Source organism: Mustela nigripes, chromosome 4 (genome assembly GCF_022355385.1).
Source record: "Mustela nigripes isolate SB6536 chromosome 4, MUSNIG.SB6536, whole genome shotgun sequence".
In the NCBI taxonomy this organism is placed as follows: domain Eukaryota; kingdom Metazoa; phylum Chordata; class Mammalia; order Carnivora; family Mustelidae; genus Mustela; species Mustela nigripes.
In genome coordinates this window covers 83417682-83435991 of record NC_081560.1, presented here as the reverse complement: position 1 = coordinate 83435991, position 18310 = coordinate 83417682, and the positions used below count along the sequence as shown (strand labels likewise).

General features: G+C 34.9%; 1 protein-coding gene across 4 annotated transcripts in view; it reads right to left on the bottom strand.

Annotated features, from left to right (window-relative positions):
- MAGI2 (membrane associated guanylate kinase, WW and PDZ domain containing 2) overlaps positions 1–18310 on the bottom strand; it is a 1345167-nt gene that overhangs the window by 960133 nt on the left and 366724 nt on the right. For all 4 annotated transcript variants that reach the window (XM_059396960.1, XM_059396961.1, XM_059396962.1 and 1 more), the window contains exon 2: positions 14635–14751. In XM_059396960.1, the coding sequence (XP_059252943.1) occupies positions 14635–14751 (117 nt within the window). The remainder of the gene's footprint in view (positions 1–14634; positions 14752–18310) is intronic.

The window sequence follows — 18310 nt, the reverse complement described above, 5'->3', positions numbered from 1 at the left end:
AGTGTGTAAACCTGGTGATTCACAGACCTGTATCCCTGGGGATAAAAATATATGTTTATAAAAAATAAAAAATTATAAAATTAAAAAAAAAAGATTGAGATATAGTTTCTGGGGCTTCAGTGACTGACATTTAGTGAATCATTATCTTTCTCCTTCTTAGGGCATCCTTGTCATTGTGACCAGGAAAGTCCACATTCAGCGGTTATGATTTTTCTCTTCACAATACTTGGCAGAGGCACTACCGACCCTTAGCTACTTGACTCTTCTTTGTCACACTGACATACATTGTTACACTCTTTCCTTATAGTGTTGATTCTCAACTGGGAAGATTTTTGCCTCCCAAGAAACATTTGACAACGTCTGGGGACAATTATTTTTGTGACGTCAGGGAGGGTATATGGCATCTACTAGGCAGAGGCCAGGGATATTGCTAAATATCCTACAATGCACAAGGCAGTGCCCACAACAAAGAATTATTCACCCCAAATGCCAATAGGATCAGGGTTAAGAAACCATGCTCTAGTGATGTTCTTATGGTCAATCTGCTTATAGTGTAATTTTGTTTTCCTTGGAGCTATTCTGAATCCTAAAAATACTCTGCCAATCCTGTTTTCACCCACTAAGTGTAAATATTAGGTTTAACTAGCAACAAGGCAATGTTATTTCTCATTTTCAAGTACTTGATGACAACTCACTGTGTATTCACAAGCACTAAGAATAACTACGATTAGAATCTTTTTCCTGTTCCCTTACCACCCCTCAGAAGGACTTTTGTAATAATAGTCAAATTTATCAAGCATTAATTTCTGCAAGACATTGTTCTGGCCATCTTAATTAAATTAATTTTATCAATATGTCTGTGAGGTAAATACTATTTTATTCCCATTTTACAAATGATGAAACAATGTCACAGAAAGACTACCTACTTTACTAAGGCCACTTAGTTAGAAGATGCTACAGCTGGGATTTAAATCCAAGTACCTTATTATGTTATATTAAATGATGATGTTTGGTCTAGATGGGCTTTAAAATGCCTAAAACAGTAAAAAGAATAAAATTCCAACTCCTCTGATCCACTTCATAGCACTCTAAACCTTGACCTTCTCTTCTTCTCTTGACTTCCTACCTAATACCTTGAAATATAGGAACTCCACCTCTATTTTTCTCATGCACATTACCAGGATTGACAATTTGCTCAAAAGGTCTTCTCAACTGGAATGCCCCCTGGCTCTTGCCACCTATTCAATTACACCTGGTTTCCAAAGCTGTATTAATAAGGCCTGCCTTTTCCCTGAAGTCTTTTATCCCTGGCTGCTATAGTTCATAATAATCTGACTTTTTTTTTTTTTTTTTAAGATTTTACTTACTTATTCGACAGACAGAGATCACAAGTAGGCAGAGAGGCAGGCAGAGAAAGAGGGGGAAGCAGACTCCCTGCCGAGCAGAGAGCCCGATGCAGGTCTCAATCCCAGGACCCTGAGATCATGACCTGAGCAGAAAGTAGAGGCTTTAACCCACTGAGCCATCTAGGCGCCCCATAATGATCTAACTTTTATAATACTTACTATTTTGAAGAAAAAAGCTGGCCTTTAAACATCTACTCTATGATAGATATAATAGATAGCAATAAATATAAAATAATATGAGAGATAAAATAGATAAGTACATTTTAAAATAGGTCCAAACTGGATTTAAAAAAAATCTATGTTCTATTTTTTATCACCTGTATGTGATCTTGTATTGAACTTCAATTTTCCATATGTAACATGTATATGATATCTCCCTACACAGATGTTGTATGTGTCTTATTATTTTACTGATGGGAGAGACTATATATATATATATATATATATAGAGAGAGAGAGAGAGAGAGAGAGAAAGAGGTCTATATATCCCTATATAGAGACATAGATACACATATACTCATATGCACATATGTCATGTTTTATATAGTAGATATAAATAAATATATATACGTGTGTGTGTATGTGTATATCCATAGCTCTCTATATCTTGTAATCAAGAGAAAAACCAAGTTTTAACTCTGGATCCGCCATGTATAGGCCAAATGATTTCAGGCTACTCAATTTGCTGAGCCTCATTTCTTTTCTTAATAATGAAGAAAGCACTCATGGATTAACAGATTACATGCTTGATACAACTGTAGGCTTCCTGGAAACATGGGCCGGGGTGGACCATCACAATAGTCCTTAACTACTTCAGGCTCTATTTACTACCAGATTTCAACCGAGGAAATCTTGGATCCACTGTTCTCAATCTAAGGCTCTGTTCACAGAGTCTAAAGGATCCAAATTATTCTAGGGTTAAAATACGTGTGCCTCTAACTAGGAAATGTGACTACATTTACCATCACAGGGCAATCCAAAAAACCTTTAGCTCTTCAGGGATTGCCATAATATTTGTTTTTTTTTTTTTTCTTTCTTTCCTACTTATTCCTGCTGTCTTTGGTCTTATTCTTCTCCCCACTCATAAGAAATCTGGAGTACGAATACAGAAGAGCAGGTGAGAACAGAGTTCCCAAAACTGGGTTCATATTGCTCAGCTGAGTTCAGCTCTTCTTGGTCTATTTCTCCATTAAGTTCAATAATCTCATTGTTATTGCTATACAAAGATGAATTAACTTAGGTTTTCTAACTAATTATTTCTGAAAGTCTTCAATCTGGCTATACTTCTTAATTATAATACAAGGTCATTATTTATTTATTTAGTTAGTTAGTTACTTAGTTATTTGAGAGAGAGACAGTGAGAGAGAGTATGAGCGAGGAGAAGGTCAGAGGGAGAAGCAGACTCCCCATGGAGCTGGGAGCGCAATGCGGGACTCGATCCCGGGACTCCGGGATCATGACCTGAGCCGTAGGCAATCATCCAACCAGCTGAGCCACCCAGGCGTCCCCAAGGTGATTATTTTACCTTAGATACTTGTAGATATTCAGTTGACCCATGTGTAAAATGAGAAGAATATTTGTTTACCTATATTGGAACTTGAGGTAAGGATACATCCCTAGAGAACAGGACTCTTGTTTTCATCATTCCGTATTTCCAGCACCAGGCTGGTCATACACACATAGTAGCTCTCAATGTTAGTTAAACTGAATTAAAATAAGTTACAATATATAAAAGTTTATAAACTTATAATCTCCTTAAATTTAACAAGTTAATAACACTCTGAATTAACATAAATCTATGTTAATGACATTCTGAATTAACAATCACACTTTTTTCTTACAACTAATGAATTAGAAAGATAACTTTTTATGAATATAGCCATAGTCAGAAGGAAAATAACCTTTAACCTACAGAATAACTAAAATTAGTTTTTTATATTTGTATATGGGAACCAGATATCTTTTTCCTAAAACTCATGGTAGGGTCAATATACTGGCTTAGATACAAGTTCTCCAAATTGTACTTATGTTTTTTTTATATGTGCATTTTTTATGTATTTCATTCTACTGAAAGACTCCTTAGTGAACTCTGAGGTAAAGAAATGATGTTGGGTCTGACAAAAACTTCCAATGCTGACCTCTGATCACAGATGTTGTGCTACTTAGTGCAGAAAGCATCTTCTTTCAAAATATAATTAATTTTCTGTAGTGCTTCAAATAATATATTCAACTCCTCACTTTTAATTAAGATTCTTTTTCTTGCTCCAAGTTTAAATTATGTTCTGAAAGCAATTTTTGTCAATTGCTTTTTCATGTGAGAAATATAATTATGAACTAAATTTTGTTAGTGTCATATTCATATTTTTAATAATAAAGTTGTGAATAAAAAATGAACAAAGACTCTTACACACGTTTAAAATGTCTCATGCTATAAATAGAGTAGAACAATTACAGAATATACTGATAATTCCTAAGTATCTTGGTTTTCCAAAGAACAGATATGTCTGGTAGCTTTTATATAATCAGCATACTGTAAATCAATTATTAGGAGCTCGAGCATAAATAGAAAAAAGTAAAAAACCTTACTTTAAAAATGTACTGTAAATCTTTTCACTAATTTTCATAATAATAATTTATATTGTTAGTATTTGACTATAGATTCATCAAAAAGGAATTTAAAACTTAGAATGGCCTTTTAAAAGTAATAAATTTAAGACACTGATACTATATGCCTTGTGGGTTATCATGGAAAGGAAAGTTGGTAAAAGGTGATTCTTTTTCTTTCATACCAAAAGATCTTGGAGATACAACATTTTCTGTAGGAAGATCGACATGTCCATTCTCCAGATTCTTAAGTGTTAAGACGGAGCTGTTGTGATTGCAGCCACAGTGGCAATTTCTCAATTCTGTCTTCATAAATCATAGCTGCAGGCCTCAGAGGTAGCAGTTACCCTGGTAGGGAAGTTCTGTATTTTTTTTGAGTATTGTTCCTGAGGATCTATTTTGCCCCCCCCTTCTCTAATTTTAACCGCAATTTTCTTAACAGCTAATTTCCTAAATCTCTTCTTCCTTGCATGGCTCTATTTCCTGCCAAACGCTGAGTGACACATTACATACTGTTTTGCTTTAGGGAATAGAAAAACAGCAACAACCACCACCACCAAATCCTTTGACACCAAAAACAGTAAGAAGAGATGAAAGTGTGACAGAAGCTGCCCACTCATTGGCTCCTTAATGATTTAAGTTGCTCCACGGATATTAGATTTCACTGTGCATTTTAATCTAGGTCCCTTTAGTCAGAATTGGAGCAATTTCCCAGAAGTCAAGGAGGCTCTGTGAGTATATGTGGACCTCTCAATTCCATGTGTTCTCGGTGTAGGGATCAGACAAATTGTGCCAACTTGTGTTACTGTGGAACTATACTCAGAGAGCTAGTTGGAGGATTTGGAAACTGAAAAGCTGTCACTGGACTGGGCTGAGTCCATGGAGCACCAGTTACACTGAGATGGCAAGAAAAGGCCCATTTTTTCCCCCATTAAAATGTTACGAATTCTAAAGCAAATAACACAGTTGTTTCTGTTTTGGTTACTTCCAGATAGGAACAGACGAAGGAGGGCATGCCATTTTTTGAATAATGTTGAATAATATCAATCAGCGACTGACCTGGGTCTTTCTGGAGCCTTGGTAGGACTGATAACAGTGGGGCTCTTGCACAGCGGTTTTGGGAATAAATGTGTGATTCAGAAGTCTTATATAATTTACTACCAATTTTCATGATTTTTTCTGCTTTTATGGAAACATTAGGTAAAAAATACAGATATACATCAAAGTGGTCTCCTATGTTCTGGGGCATAGCAAAATTTGTTCAGAACTGCAGAGGAAATCAAGTGACTAAGGATGGAACATGGTATATCTGATAAATGGGTCTTGGCATCAGTCAGATCTACACACTTGAATTCCTTGTCACCTATTTAGCAGCTGTGCTGTGGGGAGGGATTCTTAACTTCTCTAAGGCTAAAATTCTTCATCTGGAAATTGGGAACCACCACATATTTCCCATAGGATTGCAAAAAACAAAGGCATCATTATAGTTCTTGTATGTAGATTTTTGGTAAATGTTTGTTTTTTTTTTTTAAAGATTTTATTTATTTATTTGACAGATAGAGATTACAAGTAGGCAGAGAGGTAGGCTGAAAGAGAGAGAGAGGAGGAAGCAGGCTCCCTGCAGAGAGCCCGATGCAGGGCTCTATCCCAGGACCCTAAGATCATGACCTGAGCCGAAGGCAGATGCTTACCCAACTGAGCCCCCCAGGTGCCCCGATGTTTGGTAAATGTTAATTCACTACCCACCCTCCCAACTCCATCCACTGCCCTTGCAGTGGTTTCCAAAGGAAATACTTTTATAAAATGTCAAGGTGAGGAACTGGGAACTTTTGTAAATATCTTTTTATAGAGCTTGATGTAGTTAGAATTTTGGATTTAGATTAGAATTCAGAGTATGAAATGCTGGTAGAAGTTCTGGTGGAGCTGAGGTTAAGCAAGTTATTTATAGGCAAAGTTTAGAAATGAAGGAAGCTTGTAGATAATGTAGAGTCCTTTGCCTATTTTACCTCTCTTCTTATAATAAGGTTAATGGTTTAATTATTGGAATAATAAATTTATCAATTAATTTTTTTATCCCCTTGCCTATTTAAATATTCTAATATTTCTGGTGATGACATTCTAAAAAAAAAAACACAATTTGGTACTTGATAATCAAGTACCTCATGTCAGCCTCATGGCAGGATGAACTGACTTGACACTAGCCGGTCAATGGACCTTAACTTGAAAACTTTCCTAATAATTATCCATATAGATATATAGATATATATTAGATATATTGCTATATATCTATATATTTATTTATTTATTGTGGGAATTTCTGTTTATATCTGCTTGGCAACAAAAAAAATGTCTTTTCTATCGATAGAACTCAATTTATGCTCACTAGATACCGTGCTGTTCTTTACTTTTCCTCTTTTTCTATCCTAGGAACATCTGTGAACCTCTTTGAATGCACCCTTATGGTGCTCGTGACTCCCCAGTACTTCTACTAGAGACACCTTCTCATGTAGAGAGTGTGCTGGGAGCCAAATCCACCTGGGATGGAATCTCTGTTCCTCCACTGAGTTAGTACAAGTGTCTGACCTATTACTTAACATTAGAGCCTCAGTTTCTACATATATTTTCAAAAGTGGGGATAACACCTTCGAGGGATATTGTGAGGATTCAATTAGAAAATGTATGAAAAACATTTGCACCTAGGAAGTACTCTGCAAATGGTGGCTGCAATTTAAGAACTGTTCTGGTTGATGTTTGTGAGGTCCATTACGTAGGACTCTTGCGTGGGCACTCACCGACAATTCCCCCATTGGGAATGCTAAGATGAACAAGATTTAGGACATGAAGTCTCAGCTTTCCTACAAATACTTAGGTCCCTTACTGATCTGCATGGTTTTTCATCAATGTCAAACAATTAAAAAGAACAGAAAAGGATTCAGAATTCCTACCAAAAGTGAGAGAGGACAAAGGTTGGCATTAGCTCCCCATTTCAGTGTTTTCTTTGGAGGACAAGTTAAGGAGTTACCATTTATGCATACAACTGGGTTGTGTTGAGCAGTAGGTAAAATTCTATCTTCATTCCAACAGAGCTTGTGCAGATACTTGCTGATTTTGTTTGCATAAATAGCAATATTCTTGAAACCTAGCTTTTAAGTAAGAAAGCTTAGAATAAGAACTGGAAAACTAACTGGAGATTGATCCTATTCTAAACATCTGACTTGCCTACTAAAGGCAGGCTCTGTGGGTACTTTTTAATTGAATCAATTATCAATCCTACCTCACTTCTACCTTCTAATTACCATGAGCGAAAGACTCTACTGAATCTCCTGAATTTCTCAACTATGCTGTAAAGATTGCCCTGAGGACTGATTTAGTGTTCCGTTAGCTAGATCTATTTGGGCGTCGACCCAGCACCATTCACTTGTCTAAGTGACATTTATTAAAGTTCAACATTAGAAGATCCCATATTTCATGTTAAACATCTTAGTGTAAAAGTTAACAATCACATTTTCACAAAAATATACCTCATGCTTCAGAAGTCTTTATGTCACATTCAACTTATTACACATTCCAAAGGAGGAGAGCAATTTTAAAAGCTTTGTATTTCTCATTATGCTTATTTTCCCATCCACTTACTAAAACTGTACCATATTTCAGAGTCTCATGAATAGTGAAGGCAGATTTCAAGGAACATCAGACTTATGATGGCATCCTTAACTTGACATTCATAGAAAAATCTGAAAGTACACGCATGGCTGGTTTTATCCTGAACTGCACTTAATTTAAACCCAACTCTTTATTTTTCCCTGAAATGTCTGCTGTATTTGATATATCTTCGGTTTCCATAAGCTGTTTACACCTGCTGAATATCAAGGGCATTCCATACCCAGAATAATTTAAGCCAATTGGATGAACTGATTTGAATAGCGATAATATAAAGAAAAAAAAAGCCAACAGAAAAAGAAACTATAGCATTTTAGTGGAAAGAACCATTATAGAGTTATTTCTTTCATTCCCCTCCCTCCCTCCCCTTAGTTCACAAAGTAAGGCTTTTGCCAAGGTCCTATAGTTAGTTGGTGGCAGTCTAGTCCAGAATCAATTGCTCTTAATTCTTTGACGAGTGTTCTTTCCACAGTGCCATGTCGCCAAATAAGTAAAGCCAAGGGTTACTGTTACTCATCAAGCTCTAGCAATGCTAAACTACAAAGTGTAAATAACTGACTCATGCACTAGATATTAGAATATCAGTAACCACAATTAGTATTCCTTTTTTGTTCTTTTGGACAGATGTATTTGAATCAGTAATTGAGTGTTGTCCTACAAATTTACAGCCTTAAAGTCCCATAAGAACACTAGTATGCTGGCCATCTGCCCACTGCTTTCCTTCAGCTACATAATCATCCAACAGCCTATGTCCTAGTCAACAACTGTGGAAACTGAGTAGATCTAAATCTGACAGAGTCTTAATTCATTTTACTCAAGAAGTGCAGTGGCATACAATGAGATATGTTGACCTCTTTATATACAACTGGGTTATAATTTCGATGTCTACAGGGAGCAGATTCTGGGCTCCATGAAAGATGAGCTGTTTTCCACTGACTATGATTACCGGCTTTTCTGGAAGTGGAGAAAAGGTTTTAAGCACTCCCCTCTGATTCTTCTCTAGGCCAGATGCTGGAGCCATTGAAGCCCGAGAGTATTCATACCATCTGCCTATCCCACGCATGGTCCACAAACCCAGGTTTCTCCTTATAAAAAGGAAAGAAAAATACAAACCAAAAGAGAGATTGGTCACAGCCATACACAAAAAAGTAGATCAAATCAGGGCAAAGGGAATTTTATATAGTTTGGAAGATTAGTGAGGTTGTTCACACTTGGTGTTTATTGCTTTTTTTTTTAGCCAGATGTGTTCCTTTATTCAAAAACTAGTGTCTAGTGGTGTCAAATGGATAAATCAATACAATCACTTCTAATGTTTTTTGACTTTCCATTTATGCAACTTTTTGAGCCATTTCTCTCCTGTAGAGTGCTCTGTCAACCAACCCAATGAACGTTAATCTGACCAGGAAAGATGCATTCATTTTGTTCATTAGGAAAAAGAAAAAGGAAAATGTATTGTACTTTCATGTATATGATGGAAAACTAGACCTTACTATTCTCAGTGATAAGGGGCAGAGAGTAAACCTAATACAGTTTTCTATATAAAGTAATAACATATTTTTAAACACTTACCACTCAGGCATACATCTGAATGAGTAAATGAAGAGAAAGAAGCCTTTCAAGTATTTGCTACTGCTCAGAAGCTTTTGAAATTTTTCTTTTGAGCTAGCTTTCCAGGGAAGTGTGTAAAACTCTCAAGAAATTTAGTTTCATTTGTTTACAGATTTCCTTCTACTTTGTTCCACAATGCTAATAATCATACTTATTCTCTAATAACCTTATTCTAAACGTTTAGCAACAAATACAATTAGGCTATTTTAAAAAAAATAAAATTCATTTTCAATGAACAAAAATCTGGCAACTTGATTTAGAAATAGTTGCAGAAGAACATGATTAATATTCTAAAATCAGCTTTAAAAGGAGCTTCTAAATCAATGATTCTTATTTGAAGTAATAAGGCTAAGGTTGAAACAGACATATAATATACATCTGTTGCTATAGGTTGGTTTAAAATTCAGTTGGATCTGGTATCTCCAGTTCTATGCCTGCATGTCTACCTATAATTCAACCTACCATCCCAGCACATGAACCTATACTGCTTAAAGAAATCATGAATAGTTAATTATGTTCTTGATCACCTTCAACTCACAGAATTTCACATCATTGGAAGAAAAAAATATATATATATAGTTTTTGTAGTTTAACCCATAGGTTGATATCACTCTCTTTTCTTATTACATGCTTAGAACTATACTTTCATGATGAAAATTACAAGTAACTGGAAAGATTCACTCATGCCCACAAAAACATATTGCCTTGTTGAATATTAACAAATATTTTTTATAAGCTTTAAAAGTACTGATGTGTCTTAAGAATTAAAATTATTTTCCTCTAGGCAGTATACTAGAAAATTTTGCTCTACTTTAAAACTTAAAAAAAAAATTCAGACTTTTAAATAAATATGTGTTCAACAGCTTCTCTCCATTAGTCCTCTCTGATCATTGTCCTATACAACTATGGGAATGGGATGTTGACCCCTTGCATATCTATACCTTTCAGCATGTTGGTAACTGCTCTTCTTAAAAGGAAGCAGTTCCCATAACTCTTAAAGACCCTGCTTCTATCTGCTTCTCTATGAAAGATAATTTAAGATAACAGAAAATTTAAAATAATTTTATTCTTGATATTGCTTCTTTTAAATATGACGTAGTTTATACTAACTTTAAGTGCTTAAATATGTAGAAACATCATTGTGAGTTACACCTCAATCAGCTCTTCCATAAATGCAATTTCTTTCATATCTTAAATCTATGTTTTTCATTTTATCACATTTTATGGAATAGTTTTAGACCTTTGGTTTTATTGATTTTTGTCTTTTACTTGGTATACACTGGTATTTCTTTTGGCTTCCAATAAATTTAAAATATTTCCCAATAAAACCATCTCACCAAATGATAAAATATGAACTTGGGAGAGAAGTTTAATTTTAACTACCTTCCATTTCATTTTGAAACTTTTAAAATTGGTCATTGAAGTTCTTCATGGCATCTAGTATAATGGGAAAAAGCATCTAAAATTTATATCGCGTTCATACCTGCCTTGAAAATTAATTTGTGTCTTTAATAAATATTAAGGATAGAAAAGACCAGAATTTATCAGTAAATGAAAGTGGTTATTTTTTTCTCATAGTTAAGAAGCACAGCCAATTTAACTGTCTTGGTTAGATTCACGAGTTAACTAAATGCAACCTTTAGGCTCAGTAGAATATTCAAACCAAAACACTCTGTTTTTACTTTTTAAACACTTGAAAATTAATCCAATATTTTTATGTATTAATTCCATTAAATTATTTTATATATTTTTGAATCTATATTACCCAAAGAACAACATATGCTGCCTTAACTTTGTATACTTAACATGTTACAGTGAAATGATTTTGTCTAATCTCTCAATAGATGCTGCTAATTTAGTGTTTCTGAAATTGTCTTTTGTGTACTATTAAGGTAATTGAAAATCCTATTTGATGGAGGTTCTGAACTCTTCTGAGTTCTTTATCTGTATACTTTTCCTAGTTAGTCTTTATCACATTCTAGATTATTATAACAGAAATGTCTCATCATTATTAATCCATATCTCCTGAAGTTCTATTACATAAAAATCCTATATAGCCTGAAATCTAAGAGTAGAAAATTCATTTACTGTATGTATTTTTTAAAAAATCAACTTTTACTTTAGGACACTTTAAGACTTTTACCACCCCCTCGCAGACCCAATAAATCATACAACTAAATTAAAAGACACATATTTAGGTCCAAATTGAGGACTTCAATGGATATAAATCATATGATTGGCTTATGTTTTAGCAAAAATATCAAGAGTTAGTTCCTAAGGATCTTTTCTCCCTAATTTAATTAGAAAGAACGAAGAACTAATCTAACAGAAGCCTCTGTGTGCATATGCAGGTGTGTGGATGCTCATGTCGCCACATGCCCAACCATCCTATTTCTGTGACCAAGTCCTGCCTTCCATGACTACAGACACGGCTTCAAAAAAATGTATCTTTGAAGAATTAGGCCCCGAGATAAGATTCTGGGGAAACAAAATGAAAAGACTAAATGCAGCCAACTGTTTATGGGGCAGGGAACAGACTGATGGAATTTCATATTATCTATAGTTAAGGCCCAGTAGAGATCTGAGATGACCACCTCCCTCTCCCACTCAGTTTGGAAATCCATCAGCAGCCAAACCCAGATTCCTTTTGGAAAGGGGTATAGAAGCCAAGCTGGCCACAACTGAATTTGGCTGAGTGCACAGGGGTGTGTGAGGTGAGGGTGTCCCTGGAGCTCTCAGCCCAGAACCCTCTCTTATTCACTAGCCACCAAGGAAATCTGGCTCCAAGACTGTTCCTTTCCTCTCAGACATAGTTACTGGTGGTGGAGTAACATGGTAGTTCTCAGAATTACTTAGTTGAGCCTTGCCTTGCAAAAACAGCTAAGCCATCCTTACGTAGTTACAAGTTGACTACATTTTTTTTCATGGAGTTATCCAACACCTATTCCGAGTGCCATTAATAGATTACACAAGAGGCATACATTTTAATGTATGCATTTATAAGAGCAATAATGCGCACTTGAATAATACCTTTTCTTTTCAGGGTGCTGGGTTCATGAAAACCAATGAGAATTTTCTGACCAAAGAAAATAGGTAACAAATGTTACTCCATACTCAAGGTCAATAGATAGGCTGGACACACATAGGAGTTTCTAAATAAAGCCATGATTTTTCACAGGACTGACACATTTTTGTTGCATACTCTGAACATGTCTGAACATTTTATTAAAAGATATACTGAGTGAATATTGTAGATTATCCAAGTACAATTTATCAGTACAAAAGTGATTATAAGATCGTATAAATCAGACTGATTTTTATCTTAGATGTTTCTTCACTTTTATGCAAAGTTAAGAGTACTCTTAATGAGTAGTATTACTGGAATTGGCTATTAGGAGTGGTGGCTACAAATCCAAAGAATAATTGTTTGATTTTAATATTTAGATTCATTGAATTTTTAATCATCTACTTTATAGGAGCTATTCAAGGACTTCTAATTGAATTTATGACCTTGTACTGAAATCATATCACAAAACTCTTTACGTTTACTCATATAAGCCTAGTTATTTTACCCTTATATTTATTTTTCCTTCGTAGTATTTCTTTGGTACTCTAAAGAGAGATGACTTATTTAAGAAGTTAATTAACTAATGCAAAATTTACTCCTATTATCTTCATATTTAATTAAGACTTCTTATTTATGTCATCGCCTTAGCAAAGACTACAAGTTATTCCTGAATGTCAGGCTCTTATCTATTTCCCTCAGCTTTTAAACATAATAAAGTGCCTGGATTCTTTATTCAGTATTTCAGATCTCCTTTCTTTCATGTCACAAAAGATAAATGCACATGGCTGCACTGGCAACATCACAGCTTTGAAATGCGTCCACCCGTTACCTTATAAATAGTTCAGTCACTTACTTTAATCCATCTTCTTCTGGCCATCACTCTAATGTCAAACTTACAAGTTTAAGAATGCACTTTTCTCAACTTCTAACTTTAAAGCAAGAGCCCAACAGTCTATTCACTTCACTAACACAAACAGACAGAGGTAGCATTTGGACTGACAAGATGTCAATCAGTAAGCATTCTCATTTAAGAATACATGATAGTGGGGCCCTGACATTTTTATTTTGATGAGCATTACGTGTTAACAATGACAAAAGTCTACCCCTCCTGAGATGTGCATAGGTGAAAAGGGCAGGGAGCTGACTTTCCATTTTACTTCTCTCTGTGTTTTTAACATATATATATATATATATATATATATACATATGTATATATGTACATATATATACAACATATATATGTACATATATACATATATACATATGTATATATATATACATAACATAGTATAATCATCCATGATCCATAGCTTTTACATAGTTCTTGTAGTTCAATATCCTCTCCCTGCAAATATATACACACTTTTTTTGTTTATTTATGCTAGCCAAATTTTTCTTTCTTTAATATCAACTTTCTCGAGCCAATAACTTTGAGTTTAATAAAATTCAAAGAAGAACTAAAACAAAAGGGATACACCCAACACCCACAGAGTTTCTGGAGATTGTAAAATTTCTGGGGGTCATGGAACATGAAGGAAATGGATTTTGATCTCTCCTTAGGATCTAGGATCTGATTTGGAAAGTCCTTGAACTGTCCTAAAGTTAACAGAAGATTATTAAATAACATGAAACAAGTACTAAAAAGTTGATGCATGAATTTTTTCATTTGACCAACCCTCTCTTTTGAAGGATCAACTGCTCATAATCGAGGATTGTTGTTTTGTGGACTTCTATAGGTTGCATATAAGAAATTTGTACTCAATACTCGATTTTATCACTTTCTAAGAATTATAGAACATTTAGCTTTACTTTTCCATGCATTTCTTTTCACTTGCAAGGTTTCCCTGCTGCAAACCAGAGATGAGGTTGGGAGTTAGTGTGTAGATTCCATTTACAAAATATCTGTTTCAGCTAATGGCCTTAATTTGCATTCTCCTGTCTCCCAGCATGGTGTTCTACCGCAATCATCATTCATTCTAACTCATCAGCATCCTGGTCTAGAATTAATATTTCTCAATACTTAGGTAAGAAGTAAGATAAAGTTTTGTAGCTTGAAAATCACAAGTCTCTTCTGGCTACAACATCACCATAAACCACACAATGATAGCTATAAGTTTTTTCATTTAAAAATTCCATACCTCAAAAAAAGTCCATATCTCAAATCAATTTTGTCCCAAAATCCATCATAAAAAAATCAATGCAATTTAACTTTCTTAAAGAAAAATAATGGATATATAACTGGTTATCAATTTTTTAACATAGGAAGACAACATCGCCTGTTGTACTCACATGGCACCGTGCGGAGGTAGAGGTTGTCACGGATGATTTGCTGCAGTTCGTGGTCCACAGAACCCTTCTGAAATCGTAAGTTGAGGTAGTGACGAAGATCCTTATCGACAATTCCTCCTAGAATGATAAAGTTTCTTAATGAAGGATGTTGGAAAATATTTTAAGTATGGAATTTGATTCTGTCAGAAATATAGTCATGAACCCATTTAAAGATTTATTTATTTATTTGAAAGAGAGTGAGAAAAAGAAAGAGAACATGGTGGTGGAGGGGGAAGGACAGAGGGAGAGAAAGTCTTACGTAGCCTCCATGCTGAGCACAGAGCCGGAGGTTGGGGCTCAATCCCTCCACCTGCAATTATCAACTGAGTCAAAACCAAGAGTTGAGTGCTCAACCAACTCCACCACCTAGGTGCCCCTCATGAACCCACTGGGTTTCTTGGGACGCCTGGGTGGCTCAGTCGGTTAAGCTGCTGACTTTGGCTCAGGTCATGGGACCTGGGTGGCTCAGTTGGTCCTTGGGATACCTGGATGGCTCAGTCGGTTAAGCTGCTGCCTTCAGCTCAGATCATGATCCCAGCATCCTGGTATCAAGTCCAGCATCGGGCTCTTTGCTCAACAGGGAGCCTGCTTCCCTCTCTGTCTCTGCCTGCCACTCTGCTTGCTTGTTGCATTCTTTCTCTCTCTCTCTGACAAATAAATAAATAAATACATAAATAAAATCTTAAAAAAAAAACCTTTATCTCCTTGATAATAAAAACATTTACTGAGATAATAATTGTCAGTGTTCTACAATGCATTCTTTAAACTATTTTTCATTTAGAATGTAGTCTATATTATGGCAAAAGATATGTGTTACTCCTGAAATAACAATGAAATGTCTCATTGCATGGCTGAAAAAGAACATCCCCCCGCCCCAGATCCATTGTCCCTTTCCCCCAGGCTCTGGCAGGCATCATTCTAATTTCTGTCTCTATGAATTTGACTACTGTAGGTATATCATATAAGTGGAATCATATAATACTCACCCTTTAGTGACTGGCTTATTTCAAAATAACCTTGTATGTCTTCAAGGTTTGAGAAGATTTTTAAGTTATTCAAAGTCACTATGTATCTTTAAATAAGTGGCATCATATGAAAAGCTAAAAGAAAAAAACTTTATAAAAATATTAATACTTTCTTCCTTTATATAAAAAATCAAAATAATTTGCTATGTGCAGATATTTTTAACTTGGGATAAAGTTTGGAAAAATTTAGATTTTTTTATCTAAAAAATTATTTATTATTATTTTTTATTATGTTTTATTATTATAGTTGTTTTTTATTATTTAATTTTTTAAAAAATTTAAAGTTTAAAATATTTTATTATTTTTTATTTTTTTATTATTATAGTAGTTTTTTATTATTATTAATGTTATTATTACAGAAATAATTTTAAGCCTATTTGCCATTATACTTTAATAAAAAATAAACTGGGCTATAGGTGAGAAAACTTACATTGTACATCTATCAATGACTAATTTCATACCTAAAGGTAATTATTCTAAGTTATTATTTTAATTTTTTATTTAAGTAGGTTCCACATCCAGCATATAGACCAATGCAACGCTTGAATTCATGACCCTGAGATCAAAACGTGAGCTGATATTAAGAATTGGATCCTGGGGTGCCTGGGTGGCTCAGTGGGTTAAGGCCTCTGCCTTTGGCTCAGGTCATGATCTCAGGGTCCTGGATTCAAGCCCCACTCTCTGCTCGGCAGGGAACCTGTTTCCCCCTCCCTCTCTCTCTGCCTGCCTCTCTGCCTACTTGTGATTGTGATCTCTGTCTGTCAAATAAATAAATATAATCTTAAAAAAAAAAAAAAAGAATTGGCTCCTTAACCTACTGAGCCACAAAGATGCTCCATTGATATTAAATTATGAAGATGATTTCTTATTCTTATTTTTATTCTTATACTTAAAAGAAATCAAAATACCTACAAAAATATAAATAAAAATCCCTGAAACAGTTACCTTTTATCTTTTCAATCATATTAAGCAACTGAGCCAACACAAAAAATTATAGACTAGACTACGAAATCTGTAATAATCATATAAATCACAGTATCTTCAAGTCCTTTTGAATCCCCAAATTATAATTTATCCATGTATTTGCACCACCATGACCATGTAAAAATAGCATTCTGTGGGTGTGCATATATGCAACACAAACAACCTCTTACACAAACAGTAAATATATTTTCAAACTACATATTGACACATTTTTGAAATTTCTGACTCCATTGTTTCAGTTGTCTCCTAACCTGTTGGCAGAGTCTCAGTAAGATGCCATAAGAAATAGTACCTTTTTTTTTAAAGATCTTATTTATTTATTTGAGGGAGAATGAGTGAGAGAGAGATGAGAGAGGAGAAGGTCAGAGGGAGAAGCAGACTCCCCAACGAGCTGGGAGCCTGATGCGGGACTCGATCCTGGAAGCCCGGGATCATGACCTGAGCTGAAGGCAGTTGCCCAACCAACTGAGCCACCCAGGTGCCCAAGAAATAGTACTTTTAACTGAATTGACTATCACAATTCTTACTCTCCAAACACCGTTTCTCATATATTTGAGCAAATAATCAGAATCTATTTTTCTTCTACACAATATGATATGATAGCAGAAAATAAATGACATCAAAGTAAAACATAATGCTTATTGAATGCACATAAATACTATATCCAGAATGCTTGTACATATAATTTTCCAAATTCTAAACAATTTCCTTAGTCAAAGGAGAGCAGTCAGATAGGAAAGTCACTTAAAACTAATATCGCACTTATCAACAATTACCTATTACTTATACTTCCAAACATCCTGCATTTCCATGTAGCTTGGACCTCCTGACATCTCTCTGAAGTAGTTAACAATTAGAAATCCTGAAATTCTGTTTCTCTCCGTTGGTCTTTTCCAGTCAACAGATCATGTCTACCCTTGCTGCTAATTCATTACAGCCATAGAGCAACCATCATGCCTGTCTGTTCCCTGCTGTCATTTCTGCAAGGCTCTAAGTATACAGGTCCTTCAGCAACTGAACTCCAGCTTTCTTCTCTTTTCCTCTCTAATATGTGGGACATGCCAAGTGATGAGATGCTTTCTGGCAGCCCGAGAAAATGCTAACTATAGAAGAACAGATGTAGTTTGTCCACTAAAGTAAGCTAGAATCACTCACCTAATGTAACATGGATAAGCTCACATTTTGTCATCCAGGGTGATTCTTGTCCCTGAAAATGGATTATCAGTTGAAACCATTATTTTTTAACTGCAAAAATACTACATTAGCCCTCTCAAATTTTGGCCTACTTAAGGAAACAATAATCAAAGGCTATCTATTCATTCAGTGACCACTCCACCCCCCCACCATGGAATTATCTGCTGAAGTTTCTGAGAATTATTTAAAAATGTCTTCCATTAATTAAAATGAAAGACGTAAATTATTACAATTATTTTGGAAGGACTTCTCAACTCATATTTCATAAATACTTTACTTTTCTTCATAATGCATCATAGCATCTTTCAAGTAAGGCAATTTTATTTAACCTTGTTATGGTGAATTCTGCTACTTGCCTACCAGCATTCTTTCCACTATCCTTTTTTTTAATTAAGAAGCCTGACTTTCAGGCCCAAACATGCTCTGCTCTAGGA